The sequence below is a fragment of the Theobroma cacao genome, chromosome 1, assembly GCF_053813885.1.
Source record: "Theobroma cacao isolate CCN51 chromosome 1, ASM5381388v1, whole genome shotgun sequence".
NCBI lineage: Eukaryota > Viridiplantae > Streptophyta > Magnoliopsida > Malvales > Malvaceae > Theobroma > Theobroma cacao.
The window spans coordinates 957,258-976,683 of NC_142639.1; the positions used below are offsets into that span (position 1 = coordinate 957,258).

Below are 19,426 nucleotides of genomic sequence, written 5' to 3' on the forward strand. Positions count from 1 at the left end.
TTTGCATATTCCCTTTGTTTATCTTCTCATCATCTTTGATCCAGTCTCTAAAAGTTTTAAGTTTCATTTTTATCTTCTATGGAGTTGTGGTAGGAGCTGAACTATTGCATTTCTGTCAAACTTTGTCTTTGATTTTGACTAGATATTAAGTCATCTTTTTCTCTACATTGGTGAATTCTTACTGTTGGACTCAGTTGATCTTCCTGTACTCGGTTGCCTAGTAACTATGTTTTTCGAGTTGTCAACGTGTTTCACAAGAATTCAGTACTGAGATGATGGTAGCTTTTCTGTCTGATATGCATTCATAGACATCAGCTAATGTTTTTTTTTTTTTTTTTTGCTTGTTTCCATCAGTCTCACCTTGTTGCCAATTGATTTTGTTTTAATGAGAACTAGATGAATTTAGTTGTTTATATTTCTATTGTACTTAAAAAAATATTTTATTTATTCTTTTATTATATGTACACAAATCCTTAATCTGTTATGGAAAATTAACAACCATTGAATTTAATATCAACTAATATTTTTCATTCATGTAATATATAATATGATCTGATGGTATTGAAAACAATTTAATTCGACTGTCACGTGATCACGATACATGTGAACTGTATTGTAAGAAACACGTTTTTTGATAATCTGGGTGGATAAGATTTTGTGCAGTGACCCGTACGGGGCTTGGTGCTGGAATTTGAATCATCATTCATCCAGCCATAGAATGTCTGTTTTGACAAGTTGGGAATAGTTTATCTGATTGTTCCTTGTCAGATCCCCATCCTTCCAAGAATTGTGAACCTTATCAGTATGTCCAACCAAAAATCAAAAACCGTGGGTTCAATTTGGCGGATCAGCTGCTTCGCAAAACAAGCCACCTTGCTGTCAAATTATTTGCCTCATTGGCTTAATATTTAGTCAATGCTAATGGTGATCATACAAGTTAAAAGAAAATTGGTGCAGTATTGCCTCTAACCGTTTCTTTCTACATCATAACTGTGGGTCTTTGAAGAAATTTTTTTTAATGAATTTTAAGGTTGATTTCTTATGATTTGAATCTGAAATCTTTATAGATTATTTTCAGTAAATACACCCAACATATTTTTGAGGTTTTTTTTTTTTAAAATAGTAATAGTATTTGACCGATTTAAATTGAAAATTATTCAAAATAATGAAACAATTGATTAAGATAGTCGAATATTTTGATTTTTTTTGTCGATTAATATTTAAATCGAAAGAATGAATCTAAATTAAGTGAATCCAAGTTATTTCGATTTGAATTAGAATATAATATACAAGAATGAAGTGAAAAATGAAACATTTCTAAAAGAAAAAAGAGAAGAGAAAATCAGGAAGTAAACTGTTTCTCTTTCAGAGCTTCATATCACCCTTAAATGCCAACCACTTGACTTCCTTCAAATCACATTATAATCACCTCTTCTTTAGCTCCAATCTGACGAAAATTACATGTCAAAAATCGAAGGGAATCCCGAGAAATGAAGCCACAAAATCACTCAGAAAAACACACCCTCTATTCTCTAAGGTGTATAAAGGAAATATCAAAAAACCAAAGCCCATCCACAGCAGCGGACAATTCTCTCCCATTTAAAGCACCAAAAATACCCGACTACATGACGCTTTGATTTCCTTCCACGTGTACGTCTCAGATAATCCTTCGTCCACGTTGGCAATCACCGTGCCTCTAAACCGACCAATCCTAGACTGCCACTCCCGTCTGACACAGACCCAACCTCGCTATAAATTCCCGGAGTGCCACTTTCCATGGAATATCAAAAGCAAAATCGTTCTCTAGACTCTTCTTCTCTGTTACTTTGTTTTGTTTACTGTGATCAATCATGGCCACCGCTGAACCTGAAGTTCCGGTAACTGAGCAGCCGTCGGAAGCAGCCAAGGAGCAGAAGCCTGCCGAGAAGCCTGTCAAGGAGAAGAAACCGAAAGCGCCAAAGGAGAAGAAACCGAAAGTTCCGAAGGAGAAGAAACCAAGACAGCCAAAGGCTGCTGCACATCCTCCTTATTTCCAGGTAATTTCTTTTTTCTTAATGTTTGTATCTTGGGTTTATGATTATATCCCTGGGGTTCTTTATGTTTAATGAAAGGTGGAATTTTCTTTCTGTTTTGCAGATGATTAAGGAGTCGCTCCTCGCCCTAAACGAGAAGAGTGGTTCTAGTCCGTACGCTATAGCCAAGTACATGGAAGAGAAGCACAAGGCGGTGCTTCCAGCGAATTTCAGGAAAATTTTGGCTCTTCAGCTTAAAAACTCTGCTGCCAGAGGCAAACTGATAAAGATCAAGGCTTCTTACAAGCTCTCCGAGGCTGGCAAAATGGAAAAAGCTGCTAGTAGGGTTACAAAAGCGAAAACAGAAAAGAAATCAACGCCAGATGCGAAGCCAAAGAAATCTGAGGCAACAAAGAAGGCAGCAAAGAAAGTTGGAGCTAAGAAGAAATCTACTCCTGCAAAACCCAAACAGCCTAAGTCTATCAGGTCACCTGCTGCTAAAAAAGCCAAGAAGGCCAGCGCTTAATACCCAAATGTAGAAAATGCTTTTAAGTTTATGTAACACCAGTAACTTCCTTTGTAAATATAGAACTTTGTTGCTTCTAGTTCTAGTATTATGAAGTGAATATGTGTTTTGAAATGGTGTGGTTTCGTTTGATCTTTACGAACTGCAATGAAAAGTCGAGTTTTGTATGAAAATTAACGATGAAAATGAAAAATTAAAGTTGGGTAATGTGAAAATGAACTAAGATCTCGAATATGATGTTTCAGGGTAAGTCTCTGTTTTTTTGTTCAGAATGAGTGGAATACAGGGGAGATGGGCGGGCCGTCCATGGTGGATTCTTAGTGGGTTTCGGTTTATTTGATTAATTTCTTTTTATTCTGAATTCTTGATTTGAGTTTGAAAAAGAGTCTTTTGCTTTGTTACGTATTTTTCTTTTTTTTTTAGGGCTTTACCCCCTAGGGAGCACTTCCAGACATTCTCTAAGGCCAGGGCTGAACCCAGGCCTAAGAGGGGGTTTGGAAATAGTTGTCAACCAGCAATAGACGCGCCTCGGTTAGAACCTCAGTCATTGCCCCAAGCGCTTTTGTCTTTGTTACGTATGATATAATCTAAGGACAGTCTTCTCTTTCAAGCTTGTGATTGAAAATTTAAGATGGATATTGCCTAAATAACCAACAATAGCTTTGCTTCTCATGGCATAGCTTTTCAAACAATTTTTCTAGTTTTAAATTTACACCGAAAATTTCAATTTTAATAGGACTTTTTACTCTTTTGAGTAAATATTTTAATTCTGAATAAGAATTATGGTTTTAATAAGATTTTATACATTTTCAAGTAAATTTTTTTAGTTATAAACTTACACAAAAAATTCCATCTTCAATCAGATACTGAATTTATATTGAAAATTTCGGTTTTAATTAGATATTATACTTTTTCGAATAGATTTTTTAATTTTGAACAAGAATTACAGCTTTAATCAAATATTATACATTTTCAAGTAAACTTTTTAGTTATAAACTTATGCCGATAAACGTTTTAGTTATAAATTTATGCCGAAAATTTCATCTTTAATTGAATATTATACCTTTTTGAGTAAATTTTTTAATTCTAAATTTTGATTTTAATTGGATATTATACATTTTTGAGTAGACTTTCCAATTCTGAATTGACACCGAAAGTTTAGGTTTTAATTAAATATTATACCTTTATGAGTAAGCTTTTTAATTCTGAACTTACACCAAAAATTTTAATTTTAATCGAATATTATACCTTTTTGAGTAAACTTTCCAGTTCTAAACTTATATTAAGAATTCCAGCTTATATTTTACATTATTCAATTTGATGAGACAGAATTAAAATATTTTATAATTAAATTCGAGTAAATTATAAATAGTAATATTATTACTCATCACAAATTTGAATAATGAGTCCTTGATGATCATTATTCAAATTTGATTAAAACTAATACTTTTAATTTTATATAGTATTTTTTATTTATAAACCATTTATAATTAAGTTAATATTATTAAAATTCATTAACTATTTTAAATATAAATTTTAAATTTTAATTTATTTTTATAAGTTAAATTATAATTTATTAATTTATTTTTTAATAAAATATAAAATTAAATTTTATATTTTAATTTTAAATAATAAAGATATATTTAGTTTACGGAATAAAATAGAAAAGGAATACAATAACTATTCTATGAGAATGGAATAAGATATCAATAATTATTACGTAGCTTGATTCATAAAATGAAATAAAGTGAGGATGATTATTGTAATTTATTTTAGTGTTTGGTGGGTAAAAGTAATTTTGAGATAGTAAAAGAATAGATGATAAAAAAAATAAAAATATATTTTATTATAATAATATTGAGTTTTAAATTTAAAATATTATTTTTAATAGTTTATTAAAAATATTATGAAATTATTATTTACAATTTTAATGTAATTATTTATTTTTATTTTTAGAATGTTAATAATCGATAATTAAATATTAATACCATTATTTTATTTTATTATTGATTTTTAAATTATTAAAATTTAATTTAATTTTTAAATTAAAATATTAATTATTATAGTTTATATTAAAAATTTTAAATTCGTATAAAATATGAGTGCATTCCTTGTTGACGGCTGGGTTACAGAAAACCAAGTGTTGACGTTGACGGCCTAACCGGGGTTATTACAACAACCAATCAGAGTTAATCAAACTAATCGAGGACCCGTTGATTTCCTGTTCACTAACCTTCCCTATAAATATCAAACCCCCTTCCCAACGTCCCCTCGGTTACCCTCCGCCAATTTCAAATTCGAATCTAGAAGCATCTTCTTCTGCGTCTTCGTCCAGGTAATTTCTTCGAGCAACCAAACAATCCCCAACTCTCTGTTTCTCTTACCTAATCCAATCCATTTTTTATATTCAAGTTTGATCGAATCCGTTCAATTTGTATTCAATCTTATTTCTGAGACTTTGCTTTGCGTTTTACAGGTCAAAATGGCGCGTACCAAGCAAACCGCTCGCAAATCCACTGGAGGCAAAGCTCCCAGGAAGCAACTCGCTACGAAGGCACGCTCTTCTCTCTCTTCAATCTTTTTTTTATTTTAATTTTTTTGTGGGGATTTGATTTTGTTTTATAAAGTTTAGGAATTTGGTATTGGCCTTGTAATTTCCTTTTTTTTTTTTTTTTGGGGTGGGGCGGGGAGCAGTCGAGTTGATCTCTTTGCCTATTTTTAGGGTTTGGGTTATTATTGTTTTGTGTATTAACCTGACAAAAGAATGTATTGAGAAATATGAACAATGGCTCTTCCAGATAAAGCGTTTTGTGTCTGTAATATATGTCTCAGAGCAAGTAAAAGGATAAAAGCATGCCGTGCCATCCTCTACTTGAACCAAAGAAACACTCTAAGCAGCTTTGGGTAGCTTAGTTTTGATATATTCCTAGGGACTATGAATTGTGAAACTTTCATCTCTTGTTGAAAGCTGGATGACTCTATCATCTTTACTCAAGATTGTGAAATTTTACAGTTGCTTGAGCTGTTGTACTTGTGCACCTGCCAGTAGGTGACTCATTTTACAATGTATATGCATTAATTGGAATGTGATAGATTCTTACTTTATGAACTTGATGCAGTGGGGGTGGGGGTTCTACTTTGTATTGATATGATGAAAATTTATGTGATTTTGCTTTTTGCTTTCCAATAATATTTGCTTCCTCATCGATTTGAAGGCTGCAAGAAAGTCGGCACCAACCACTGGAGGAGTCAAGAAACCTCACCGCTATCGCCCTGGAACTGTTGCACTTCGGTCTGTAGTATTGTTTATGCATTTTATTTCTTTCTTCATTTCTCTAGAATCTAGTCTACTAGATAAGATACCCCTATCAATTATATTATTTGTTGTTATTTTTTAAACAGTGAAATTCGAAAGTACCAGAAAAGCACTGAACTCTTGATCCGCAAGCTGCCCTTCCAGCGCCTTGTTCGGGAAATTGCACAAGACTTCAAGGTATTAATTCTTCAAAATAAATTTTATTTTTGTTTTACTTTGTTCGTGCAATGCAGTCCCTGAGTATATTTTGGTTGTGCAATTTCCTTTTAGACGGATTTGAGGTTTCAGAGCCATGCAGTTCTTGCACTTCAAGAGGCTGCAGAGGCCTACCTTGTTGGTTTATTTGAGGATACAAATCTCTGTGCTATCCATGCCAGGCGGGTGACTATCATGCCCAAAGACATCCAGCTTGCCAGGAGAATCCGTGGTGAAAGGGCCTAGATGATGATGTTTTTTCATTTAGGTTCTTGTGTTGTTTGTTGGTTTAGGTGATTTCTGATGTACCATGGTATTCTAATCTGAACACTGATTTTCTTCCAGAGAAACTAAGACACCTTAACATCTCACGTGTTTGCTAGGACAACAACTATGACCTCTCCATTGTATTCTTTTATCATTTTATCAAATGTTGTTGTTCAGCGATTTTAATCATAGATATCTAATCTAGCTGTGTTAAGCTGTGGCTTGTCCTCTAATCTCCTCTATTCTGTTTATTCTGGTCTGCTTCAGTGGTGGTTTTGCTCTGGCTGTTGTGTCTTTAGTTTTGCTTGTTTACCTGTTGTGTAAATCTTTTGGCTTTCATGCTACCAGTGTAAAGAGAGAAGAAACCAAGAATTTTACTTTTTCATTTTGTAGGTTGTATTACTTGGTTAGTTTAATCGTTTCACCCTTAGTGCCATTCTATCTATTTCTTGTGATTCTTTGGTCCTGACTATGTTGCTAATAATATGTGAGTGATTTTAATGTTGTAATAACTTGCTTTAGTTAGTGCTGATTATATATATATTCTAGAGTTGTGTGTTCTGTTTTATGAACAGTTTTTCTACCTAGTCTTATATTTTCTTTGTATCCCTGTTGTTCAAAGGATTAACTGTCTGGAAAGTTTGGTGGGTTGTATATAGATGTCTTTAATCCAGTCATTGTTTGTGGGCATTAGGCCTTGCTGTTGGAATTTCGATCATGCATGGAACGGTTGTTGGAATGAATCATTGGTTTGTTTTGCTTTCCTTTTAACCTTTTGGTATTCTAGGCATCAAGTCAGATCGCTATGTTGATCATATCTAGAATTTGAAGTGCCGAACATTAGGTACCATGTTATTAATGATAACAGTGGCCCTTTCTCTTCTCGGCTGCGAAGTTGCTTTGGTGGTCCTGGCCTTTTTCATGTAGGTGTTTTGTTATGTTAGGTATTCTTTAACCATAGTATGTTTCCGTGAATGCTGACCATGCTTTCTTCTTCTTGCTTTGAGTTCTGTTTCTCGTTGACCGCTTCTCCCTTTTTTCCCCTCAGATAAAGCCCCGAGTAGGCCCTGGGTTCATTTCTCCAGATGCAGCCCATTCAGTTTGATGCTTGGGACCCCAACAACTGAATATTTCTATTCCATGGCACTTAGAAACTGTGTTCAGCATATCACGCTTTTAGCTAGTCATGGAGGAAGATATAAGATATTACCATTCTTAGTCCATGGACAGAGCTCTTCCCTTCAGGGTAGAGAGTTCTTCGCCTATCACGATATCCGGTCAAGGAAGGTTTTGCACCATTGCAACATGTTACAAGTTTTCCTTTATAATTTGATATAGATTAGAGAAAGCGTAAAAGAAAATTGAAGGGTATCATCTTGTTGGACTGTTCCCAAATGGCTTTGTGTATGAACTTGATTGAGTAACCAGAATGATCCCAGTCAAACCTTCTCTGTTCGCGTGATGATGATAGAGTTGTGGAGGAGCCACTGTCTCAAACTGTGAACAATGGGTGAGAGAATCTGCCATATGCCCTTTTCAAACAAAGTCTTCCCAAATGCATCACTGCAACATCATTGTACCCCGAAGCTGGCTCAGTCATTTCATTTCACAAAAAAGCAAAAGATTATTCCCCCCTTTTTTTTTGCCCATATTGACATTCCACGTCTGTGATTGGTTAAAGCTCAATTGAGCTTTTGTCAACATGGCATCTCTAGGTTCAATTACTTTTTCAAATGATTATATATTCTTGCTGAAATATGGTCTTGATCACTTCTTAATGATGAGAGAGAGAGAGGGAGAGAGAGAGAGAGAAGTGGAAGAAGAAGAAGAAGAAGAACAAGGCAGGAATGGGTGTGGGTGTTGTTTACTCTCTTTTTTCTAGGTTGTCTAATCTTATCTTTTCTGCATTAAAAAGCTCCTCAAAAAAACATGGGTTTGGTTTTGCTTTGTTGCGTGCTATGATGAGCATCATTGTTCACCAAAAGATTGCTTTGTTTTGGTCAACCATTACACTAATTGCCATCCATGTTCATACCCTTCCCTCTCACTCTGAACAGCACTTAACGTGGAAACTCTTGGTTGGCCCATAACCTTGGATACGCACTCCGACCAAGCTCGCGAAACCATGTGTAACAGTGTTTTTACCTTTTTTTTTTTTTTCAGAAAAAAAGAACAGAAAATTAATGCTCAATCAAGTGGTGATTGTTCATCATTGGTTTATTGCACTCAGCTGATTGGTCGAGCCCTTCTTGGATAACTGACTGATACCTTTCCTCTGAGAATTGGGGTCGGCAAAAGGGGTCCAATTTTAGCCTCAAAAGATAGACAATCAGCATGGGAATTTCTCCCATCTAGTTTGTCTTTGTTGCAATCACATCACTTCCAAAGGTCCTTGATCTCCCTGTTACGTGCTATATGCAGGGTTTCTTCCATCTTTGGCAGCAAAAGTTTCGATAACCCCAAAGTCAGGTCCTATATTAGCTTGCATGGTTTTAACATGATTGATATTTGAAATGGTATCGAAATCATTCAATGGTATTAGCTCTAATACCATGTAAATGTTAAAGAGATTTTCATTATATTTATATGTTTAAAATATCTTCAACGTCTTAATAAACACAAAATTTGTTTATTATCATTCTAATAGACGGATTGACGTGCTTAATTATTCCCGTTGCTAACAAAGTTAATTACTTACGCAGAACGTTGCTATTTGACCAGATATTATGGAAAATGTGATATTCATCTCACAGCTGGTTAGTGTCTGAGCCTGAAGGTTTCAATGTTTCTGATGAATGGTTTGTGTTGTCTTTTCTGGGTTTGAGTTTATGGTGAAGCGTTTTGTGCATATAATTGAACCCCAAACTTGCGTAGGAGGTACAGAAAACATAACATGCTGAACTGTGACAAAGATAGACAACTTGAAGATCAGGTTCAGGGCCCTAAATGCAAAACCTGGAGGGGTTTGGTCCACCTGGAAAAAGGGTAGATCGAAAAAAGAAAGAAAGAAAGAAACATATCTCTTTGTCCAATCAAAGAATCATATTGGCACAAACTCACATTTGAAAAAGCAAACAAATTAGGAAAAAAAGGTAATTAATTATCTCTTAATTATGTTGGGAAAAAAAAGTATAATTATCTACCTATTAATTAAAGAAAACTGTAGTTCTTTTTGTGACTTGGTTTTGTTGGTGTTTGGCATTAAGAGGACATGGGAAGGCCAAACCATAAAGCACTGTCAAAAGCTTGTAATTAGGGTTTGATTTTCACGGGAGTACTTCGAGAGTAAAATCTTGAATACACTAATTCGATATGAGAAACTATATTAATCGGTAATTAGGGTTTATTGAATACATTAGACCGATGTGAGAAAATATATTAATTGGTATAATATAGAGTTTATTTTCGTGAAAGTATTCGGAGAGTAAAATCTTGAAAACATCTGAGTTTAGATAAGATTTGAGAATACTTCCGATCGTATTATTAAAAAAAAAAATCGAGGTAAAAAAAAAGAAAGGTCTATAAAGACAATGGCAAGGCATGCCCAACAGGAGCCACGGTGCCCAGCGCATGCTAGACAAGCCATGGGCCCACCAAGCCCACACCCAGATGCACCCATACTGACTTTGGTGTATTGATCAATTAAAATCAATCAATTTTTATCTTTCCCTGTGTTCCTAAGGTTTGGTCTTGTTTAGACACTCTACTTTCTTATGGAGATTCCCTGTTTTGCTCTTATCTCCATCATGTTTGGTTGCCAAGAAAGTCAAGTTCAGCATGAACACATAGCTTGTTGAGAGAAACGAGTCAGGATTTCCATTTCCATCACAAAGTATAACATGAGACTATTCCTATGATTTCTAGGTTTGTGAAACCAATCTGACCATAAACAAAGGTTGGAGAATTATTTCTGTATGACAAAGTTGGCATGAACTTTGTGGCAGGCGAGACATCATAGGCCTATATTGTTAGGTGATCGTGGAACTTTTAGTAGCGTCTTTGAAAACATGCAGGCAGACAATCCATGGTAAACAGACAAGCTGTGTGTCTGCACTCGAGTGAATTTTCTTGCAACATTCCAAGGGTTTTAAACTTTCAATGCCATGTTAACTCTCACATCAGCTGAGGTTTCTTCTTCCCAGAAGAAGAAGGTTTGAATACCTGCTCGAGACAAACGAGAAGCCATGACAGTTGCAAAGGGAGAAAGAAAAAAAAAATGGTGTAAAGCCTGGAAGAATCATAGTAGCATGCACGTCATATAGTTTTCTTCTAGGTTTCTTCAGACTCTTGCCTGTAGTCACACCGACCCAATGTCCTAAAGATGATGAAAGTCATGGTTTGGCTCTGAGAAAGCCTAATAAATTAAGCTTAATTCTGTTCTTTATTTCAGGAGAGGTCGCCATGACAATATTATACGCGTAGCTTGCTTCAGTCTCGCTAACCAAGAAAACAATATTCTTTCACAGAACTGCAGCAGTTTGATTTGTGCTCATATGATTCAAAATAGCTAATATGAATGCTTTGCATGCATTCTGAGAGTGAGAGAGAGATTCTTCATTAATATCACAAACATATTTTTACAAAATTATGTCTCATTTTGCATCAAACGTTTTATAATACTAAGCAATAAAAGCTTCTTCATCTCCATTTATGTTTCCCCTTTATTTATCAAATATGCATATTCCAATATCACAATCTGAACTTGAATTCAAGAACTCGTTCAACTTGTTCCCTTCTTCTCTACCACTGCTCTGTAATAACAGCAATGCCATGTCTGAGTTATTATTGGCTTCAAAGCTTGGAACCCCTTCGCCATCATATCTGTCTTCTTGGCTCAGCTGGGAAGCAACGAACTTGTCAAGGGCTCTCCAGTCAGTCACTTTCTTGGTGGTGTTGCACATTCGGTTCTGCTCTTCTTCTTCATAGCTGGTATTCTCTGATATTAGAGATATCGAGCTTGGCCGCTTTATTAATGGCAGAGATGGGCTCTCTAGCTGAGGAAGCTCTACGAACTGATCAGAGTGGATGAAGTTTAGATTATCTGCCTCTGTTTCTTGCTTACACAAGAAACTTTGGGGTAAAAAGCTCTGGGGTTGCCTCGAGATGTAATCGATTGGATCAACCACGGAGCTGACACCACTTGGTTCATCGTAGAAGTAGCTCGAGTCCCACCCTTCGATGCTCTTGCTTTGGCCATTGCCATTGGTTCTCTTCTTGAACGCCCGACAAACAACCCATCCCTCCTCCTGCAAAAACTTTAAAAAAACTAATCAACTTTATGAGATAAGAGACAAAGCTTTCTTCCATTTGCTTTTTCAATTTGAATATATGTTCTTTTCACTATTGCAAAGGGGATAATTCTTTCTTGTTAGGTAAAAGAGAAGAAGTAGATATCATAACCCAAAGGTGATGACATGAAAACAATTAGAGGAGAAATGGAATTTTGCCTTTGACAAACTGATATGAATACAGGGAGATGAAAAAGGCCATGCCAGAAAAGGGCTAGGAAAGAAAGAAAAGCATGTTAGAATATTTTGCTTTTTTGTTTTGAATTATACTAATCACTTTTTTGACTTATAAGAGACGGTGGAAGTCATCTTTCTAGAAATCATGTTATGTTGACATTGCAGTGGAAATTGGTCTATGTATGGAAAGCAAAAAGTGATTCCCCCTTCCTCATAAGCTGCATAGTGGTACAACAAATTCAACTAAATCTCTAAAAACCATCTGTTTCTTAACAAAAAGTTGGGTCTTTTGTGAAGAATTTACTAGGCACTAATCATCTTGTCCTGAGAGAGAGAATCTAAGAACTTTTTTATGCCATGACTGATGGTAATGGATGCCTAAACCTTTCTTTGGACACTAATACGAGAAAAAGAAAGTTCCAAATAGTAGGTCAAGAGAGCCTGTTCAAAGCTACTCAGAATGTTGGAAGACCATGAAGACAATATACTTTTTTTTTTTTCACTTTAACCAACTCTGTTGACAAAGAGAGGGGAGAAAGTGGGGGGGCAAAATTGATTAGTTAAGGATGACAAGAACATATGCTTGCCTGTGGAGGACCATTCTCGTCGGTTTCAAGCCTGTATTCATGCATGATCCAGTCAGTTTTCTGTCCATTCGGAGCTCTTCCTTTGTAGAAAACAAGAGTCTTCCTCATGCCAATCAGCTTTGATTTATCGTACACTGCCTTGTCGCGACCTGTTGCTTTCCAAAAACCAGCCATGGTTGCCCTGTTAGTTCTCGTCCCCGTAGGGTACTTCTTATCTTTGTGGCTGAAGAAATACCACTCGTTTTGCTCCTCATATCCGATCCGGCATCTCTCTGCATCATCACCGTTCAGATCTTATAAATTTGTATGATTAAAAGAATGAAAAAGATATTCAGGTTAGTCACTGATTTTACTCTTGTCAGCCACTGTTACAGCTTAGTAACTTCAATGGCGTCCTAGCATGATCTAGAAATGTTCATTGGGTAATCCATACAAACCTTGAAGCAAAAATAACAAAAAAACATTGATGTTTAGGGTTATGAAGTTCTCATGCAAATGTGCATTCGTCCATTGTCAAAGCTATCAGCAAACCTTTTTGTCTTACAGGAAAAATGTAACCCTAACTGTGGATCTAAACCCTGATGGCTTCATGTTCACCTCTCTGCAGAATTGAGCAGAATAGAAACCCTAAAGAATGTTTAAAACCAAAAGAAAAAGAAAACCCAAGAAAGTGTGATACCTTGAAGATCCCATGGTTCAATCCTGTAGAGATCAATGTCTCTGATAACATCAAGATCAATCTTCTGTGATGCAACCTTCTTCCTCAGGTAATAGCCAACAAGCTCCTCGTCTGTGGGGTGGAACCGGAACCCAGGTGGGACACATGACTCCATTGACTCCATCATATCTGTTGGTGCTGCATCAAATTAACCACCACCAATTAGCCACTATACCACTCTTTTACTTCATCATCTCTAAATCATAACCAATAAATGAACTTAAAAAAGAGAAAGAGAGAAACCCAAAAACCAGAGAAAGAAATTAACAAAAAAAAGTAGAAAGAAAATAATGAAATTCTCCAATTAAAAAGGTGACGAGTGTTATCATAATCATCAGCTCATTTGGTGGTGAGCAACACTCACCCCCCCTCCCCCCGGCTAGTTTTAGCTCTCTGTTTAGAGAACAAAACCCATTATTTCCATAGACAATGATTTTTTATAAGGGAATCATGAGAGTTTGGTTTTGTTGATGAAAACCAAGAGAAGATGGAACTTAGCCCTCTCTCTCTCTCTGTTTGTGGTGCAGCTCTCTCAAGAAACGGACAACTAGAGGTTTGAGCTAATGATGTTGTCTTGTGTTGGTGAATGGTCGAAATGATGCATCAAGAACGGGGTTTCCATTACTAAATTATTAACAATTATATTAAAAAAAAAGAGGGGGTTCTAGAATACAAACTCAAGATGAGAAAGTTTTACTAAAAGAGTTGAAACAAACAAAAATTACTTTTCAAAAACTAATATAAATTAATCGAAGAAACTGTTACTATATATAAACACATTTGAGTATGGATTTTTGAGTTATTCCATGACAGAAAGCTGAATGGACAAATGGACAAGGTGGATGACGTTATCACAATTCAGCACGCGTTTGTTTGAAAGAGGAAAAGGTTTTTAATTTTGGGAGGCCAAAAAGAGACACATTTCCATTGGATCAAGGCCTGACAGAGAGTTAAAGGGATAGAAAACTAGAAAGAGAAAAAGAAAAGCACTCTTGAGGCACTTGCAGAAGCTGTATCTCATTGCTGATGAAACGCACTCTGTCCACTTTGTCTGCTTGTCGAGAATTTCCATAGCACGACTGACCTCTTTTCTTTTGATAGATTGATGAGAGAAAAAAAGAAACAAATGCTGACCCAAAATATGTTTACCGGGTTTTTTGGGCTCTCTAAATAGCTTCTTCCCCAAACGTTTTAAATCATAAAGTGACCTCTAAACTCATTCAGGTTTTGGTAAGGTTATTCTGTCAAAAGGCATTCATGTTCTTGCAGGGAGAGTCAAGATCGGGTAAGGTTGTTTTGTCAACAAGTTGCTAGTGTGACAACGAGAGAGAGATTGCCGACTCAGGGTTTTCTTCAACTAGATTTGCATCAAGCAAAGGAAAAAAGAAAAAAAAGAAAAAGAAAAGAAAGAACCCCCATCTCCATGGCAGACAAAACTTCAGCAGAATCATAACTGGTTGGTGGGTTAGTGTTAGAATGTGCAAATAACAAAAGAAACAAACGTTTGAACCATATTTTTACCAAATGTTTAGTCATCTATGGTAGAATAAGGTGGCTTCTTTGACCAAACAAAATTATGTGAAAACAGACAAAATGGAGTGTGACATCCAAATTTGTAATCCAGGCAAGCGACATGCTGCCTTCCATGGGAGAAATATATATATTATATAAAAAGAGAGCTTTTTATGTATACATATACCAGTACGAAAATGTTGGAAAGAATGATGATAATTTGCCATGCAAATGCAAAAGCTTACCTGGAGAGTTAGTTAATTCGTTTGAGACAGAAGCAATGAAGAAGAAGAAGACAAACGAAGAGAAGGAGAAGGAGAAGAAGAAGAAGAAGAAGATGTGCAAAAGAGACGGAATTAAAGAATAGAGAGACAAAAGAGAGAGAGAGATATGAAGAGAATATAAAAGGGGAAGGAGGTTAGAGGGGGGGGAGGGAGGGGAGGACCGCTCGATTGCGCATGGTTGATGGCTGTCCCCAGTTGCTTACGTCAAATGCCTAGCTTCCCTACACAAAGCCCTTTTCATTCCCCTCTTCTCTTCCTCTACACCCTTCCCCTCTATCTATCTCTCTCTGTTTCCATATCTCAACGCGTTGGCGAGAAGTCAATTTCCCACATCGACATCATTAATTATTAGTACGAGCTTCATTTCATTTTGTTTTCCCGAAATTTTTTTTTTTTGTCGTGAAATTTCAGTGGCAATGGTAAACTAGCTTCTTAGAACGTACAGAGATTATTTTAACATATTGATTTGTCGCAGGATATGTTTTCTTTTAAATAATGCTAATTTAATGGTAGAAAATAATTTTTTTATTATAAAAAATGTCAGAGAAATTTTTTTTTTATGAAATTTCGATGGTAATGGTCATGAGATATAAGAAACTAGCTTCTTGTGTATTTAAAATTTATAGTCAATATAGTTATTTTATTACGTATGCATATTAAGCCTATATCCATGCAAATATATTATTCAATATTTTCTTGCAATAATGTTGTATTTGATCATAAATATGCTTTTCTCTTCTAAAAATAGTCAATTCAATCACTTGCTTTAGTTTTCTTATTTTTTTTTTAATTTGGTGTCGGGCTAACCTACGATTAACTACTTCTAGTTTTCTTAAAAACATTTCCCAAATTCCAATCCCCTGACATTTCGTTAAAATTCTCACGAGATATTCCAATAATTTCCCTTCTCATACCCTTTTTCCTTTTCCAACTTTCTGACACACTTGCCACGTCGGCATATATCCCGACAACCTAGGCCACGTGTTGCCGCCAAAGGACCTTCCGTCCACGCTGTCACTCCTTCCGGCTCCCCTCTCGGCTCGCCTCTCGCATGGCTTTCTTTTTCGTTTTTCACCGAAACGCCCTCGATTTCCTAAAACTGGCGAACCGCCACCGACGAGAACTCTGGACTTCCCACTGGGGGGGTTTTCCTCGGGCGTCACTTTCAGGGATATTCCGGTCATTTCCTCCCAAGCTGGGAATTACGGCCTTCAAATGATTTTCCTTTGGTTCTATCGACAAGTATTTTGGAGAAGGAACGACAAGGAAAAACGTACGGTGACGTAAACAGTGGTAGCCACGTGGCGGATAGGAGTTGGTGGATTGACATCGTTCTTCACGTAGAAGACAAACAAAGGCGAAAAAAAAAAAAAGAAAGACAAAAATATATATCGTGAAGGGCAGCAGCCTTTGATGAGGAAGGACCCCCACTTCCACTTTCAGTTTTGGCCTCTTTCATCATCTTACCTTCTTAACTTTGGCAATCTCTTTCTGAATTCTTTTCGTTTTAAAATATATTTTTTAATTTTTTATGAAATTTAAAAATTTAATTATCTGTTTTAATATAAAAATATCATTAAAAATTTAAATATGAAAAAAAAAAGGATTTTATTTTTGGATATCTTAAAAAGAAAAGATGCATAAAGGAAAAAGAACAGGGGAAGTACAAATTAATTAAGTTAATTTGGTTTAAGTTACTTGAACGATATAATTGTATCTTTCTAATGATTAAGATTAAAGAAGAAAATTATTTTGGGTTAATTCTTTTAATTTCAAATCTGAGTATTGGACGGAATAAGTGTAATAATTGACATATAAAGTATGGATTTCACTAATTCACGAATGAGGATAAGATAGAGACTAAAGTTAATTTAGGTATTGCATATGGTAATTAAGACTTAGAGAACACATTAACTTTCCTTAGCTAGGCCTTTCCAAAGCGATGACATGATCCGATAATTCTTTGATTGATACTAAGTCGCTATCATGACAAAAGGTTACCGTCGGTGTAATCTATCTCTAAATTAATAAATAAATAAGTATGCAAGTCATGACAAAGAAAGATTTCATAGATTAATGAATTTAACTCTATAATATTGAAAGTTTATACAGATTGGTTTATTCTATATACAAGGTCTTTGAGTGCCTCAGGTTGTAACTTGTAATTATTACCGATAGCTTTCTTGCATGCGATTTTCCTCTAAAAAGGTTACTAGTATAAGATAAATTTTTTTTCAAAAAGCTTTGTATAAATTAAAGATAATTTTGATAATATCTAATGCGACTCTATTTTCATTTTTAAATCATCAATTTATTATGTTTAATTTGATTTATTTAAATTTTTTAAAAGAAAAATTGATTCGAATCTATTATCTTAAACGATTTAACTATAAATTTGATATGACAGTTATACTGTAACATTATCATGTACTTAAAATTAGTTCCAAAAAATAATAACTTATTCATACACAATCTAATGGTAGACTCAGTGTGACAATTATATTGCAGCATTCTCATTTTACTTAGAAACAACCCAAAGAAACAATGAGCTTTGGATATACAATACTTAATCCCCCATTTAGCCCTCTTATCATAATCCATCTCAATAGACGGAATTTGGTATTCACATTTTACCTTGTCAATGTCAAAAGGAACTATTTCAATTAGCTTACAAATGTTGAGGCTCAACATGTAGGCTTAAACGTTCTACCACTCAACATGTAGGCTTAAACATTCTACCACACCATGATTACCATAGACAGCAAAAGGACAGGGTCCTCCAAAGTCTTTTAAATCTCGTTATAAGTGACCTTTTTTGGAAACTATTTCTCCCTCCTTTCCTTTTCTTCCTTCTTCATCCATTCACCTGTCCAAACCCAATTTGAATTGTTCTTCAAAATCCCATAATTCCCACACAATTTTGGTTACAAAATATATATATATTTCTCCAATTATTTCGAAAATGACTCTCCAAGCTCCCTGGCCCTTGAATCAATACTTCCTATTTCTTTCTTTATTTATTCTTTTTTCCATTTGCATTCACATGTTTAAATCTTACCTAAATTGGGAGATTTGGTCTGCCTATGTGCTAAACATTTGTCTCTTCCAAATACTCTATGACATTAAATAATTTTTTTTCCAAGGAAGAAAAATATATACTATTCAATAATTGCCTAAGGAAAAAAGATGGTCAATAAACTTTTTCTTTTGGTCCCCGGTAAGAATAATATACACAGAATAGAAAGCCGAATAATATCTACCCAAATTTAGCATAAATATGACACGTGGCACATGCTTGATTCCAAATTGCTCATTATCTTTGTCTAAAGTTAACCAAATTTTCAAGCCTTACATACCCATGCGCCCATGCGGTTTTCCATGGAATCATGCATTTTTTCTTCTTTTACCTTGGCCTGCATGCATTTTCTCACTTAAATCATCAAAACTTAATAATCTTCATTTATTTAAATTAACTTATATATATATATATGTATTTATTTATATATAGCTCTAAACATAAATACTGCACATATACTAAATTAGATTTTGAAAAAAAAATAATGCTTTCGTGACATACGCGTGTACGCATACGATACCTTTATAGAAAAGAGAGGGGTAAGAGATGAAATATGGGAAAAAGAGGGAGCTGGGGTAAGCTGGGCTACATGGTAGAATGGCTAAGAGAAGGGGGTTAAGCGTAGTCCACGTAGGACGGTGGTGGGTCGGCCGCGGTCTCCCAATCATGCGGCGGACCGCATCATTGAACTCATTAGACACCCTCCTTGGGGACCCCACCCACCACCAAAGCTTGGGGCGGTGAACGCAAAACCAACCCTTCTCTCTCTCTCTCCCTCTCACAGTTTAACAACAACAATGATAATCCTATTAGTAAGTTATAAAAATTGGGCAAAGAAAAAAAAAAAAAAGAAAGAGAATGTGGAGATAAGAGTTAGCGTAACCAGCAAAAGGAAGATCCATGGGGGGGTCCTTTCAGGATCTTTTAAACCCTTTTTGACATCGACCACCCTCCAAACTCCCTCTCTCTCTCCTTTTTCTCTCTTTCTCAATCCTAGAACAACACCTTACCCTTCCAAGTTTTTGTTTGTTACAAAGATATTTTTGCCTTTGTTGACAGTGGTTGGTGAAGAAGAATAAATCAACAAAAAAAGAAGAACAAATCAAAGGGTTTTTAGCCAAACTCTTGAACTACACTCATAACTCAAGAACACACTCTTCCCCTCTTTTCATTTCTAAGGTGTGAAGCACAAGCTTCTTTCAAGGGACATCACCCATGATTGCACCCTCCCTTGTAGGCATTAATTCTAACATTTGTATTGACAATGAAATTTATATTTATATATATAAAAAGAGAACAAAATACATTTACTTTTTCTAGAGTCTATAATGCATTTTTTTCCCTAAGGAGACTATGATTGAATTTTTCAACATTTTTGGGTGGAAATTGGGGGGAATATATATATATATATATATATATATATTTTCCCATAACTTTTCTAGATTTTTTGGGATTAACAAAATAAAGT

At 35.2% G+C, this 19,426-nt stretch overlaps 3 protein-coding genes and 1 pseudogene across 3 annotated transcripts; 2 read left to right on the forward strand and 2 right to left on the reverse strand.

Moving 5' to 3' along the window:
- The first annotated feature begins 1,767 nt into the window (after positions 1-1,767).
- HIS1-3 (histone H1-3) lies at positions 1,768-2,745 on the forward strand. Its single transcript, XM_007046671.3, has 2 exons — positions 1,768-2,036; positions 2,137-2,745. Exons 1-2 carry the CDS (start codon positions 1,851-1,853, stop codon positions 2,536-2,538), a joined length of 588 nt encoding a protein of 195 aa, XP_007046733.1. The 5' UTR covers positions 1,768-1,850; the 3' UTR covers positions 2,539-2,745.
- A 225-nt stretch (positions 2,746-2,970) lies between these two features.
- LOC148764412 (U4 spliceosomal RNA) lies at positions 2,971-3,104 on the reverse strand (annotated as a pseudogene).
- A 1,629-nt stretch (positions 3,105-4,733) lies between these two features.
- On the forward strand, positions 4,734-6,549 carry LOC18610797 (histone H3.3-like). The gene is made up of 5 exons (XM_018128989.2): positions 4,734-4,873; positions 5,015-5,092; positions 5,754-5,830; positions 5,941-6,031; positions 6,125-6,549. The coding sequence occupies exons 2-5, from the start codon at positions 5,021-5,023 to the stop codon at positions 6,293-6,295; spliced, it is 411 nt and encodes a 136-aa protein (XP_017984478.2). The 5' UTR covers positions 4,734-4,873; positions 5,015-5,020; the 3' UTR covers positions 6,296-6,549.
- A 4,301-nt stretch (positions 6,550-10,850) lies between these two features.
- On the reverse strand, positions 10,851-14,518 carry VND1 (vascular related NAC-domain protein 1). The gene is made up of 4 exons (XM_018128980.2): positions 14,077-14,518; positions 13,048-13,224; positions 12,369-12,640; positions 10,851-11,562 (listed from the first exon to the last, which is right to left on the reverse strand). The coding sequence occupies exons 1-4, from the start codon at positions 14,156-14,158 to the stop codon at positions 10,978-10,980; spliced, it is 1,116 nt and encodes a 371-aa protein (XP_017984469.2). The 5' UTR covers positions 14,159-14,518; the 3' UTR covers positions 10,851-10,977.
- Positions 14,519-19,426: the final 4,908 nt, after the last annotated feature.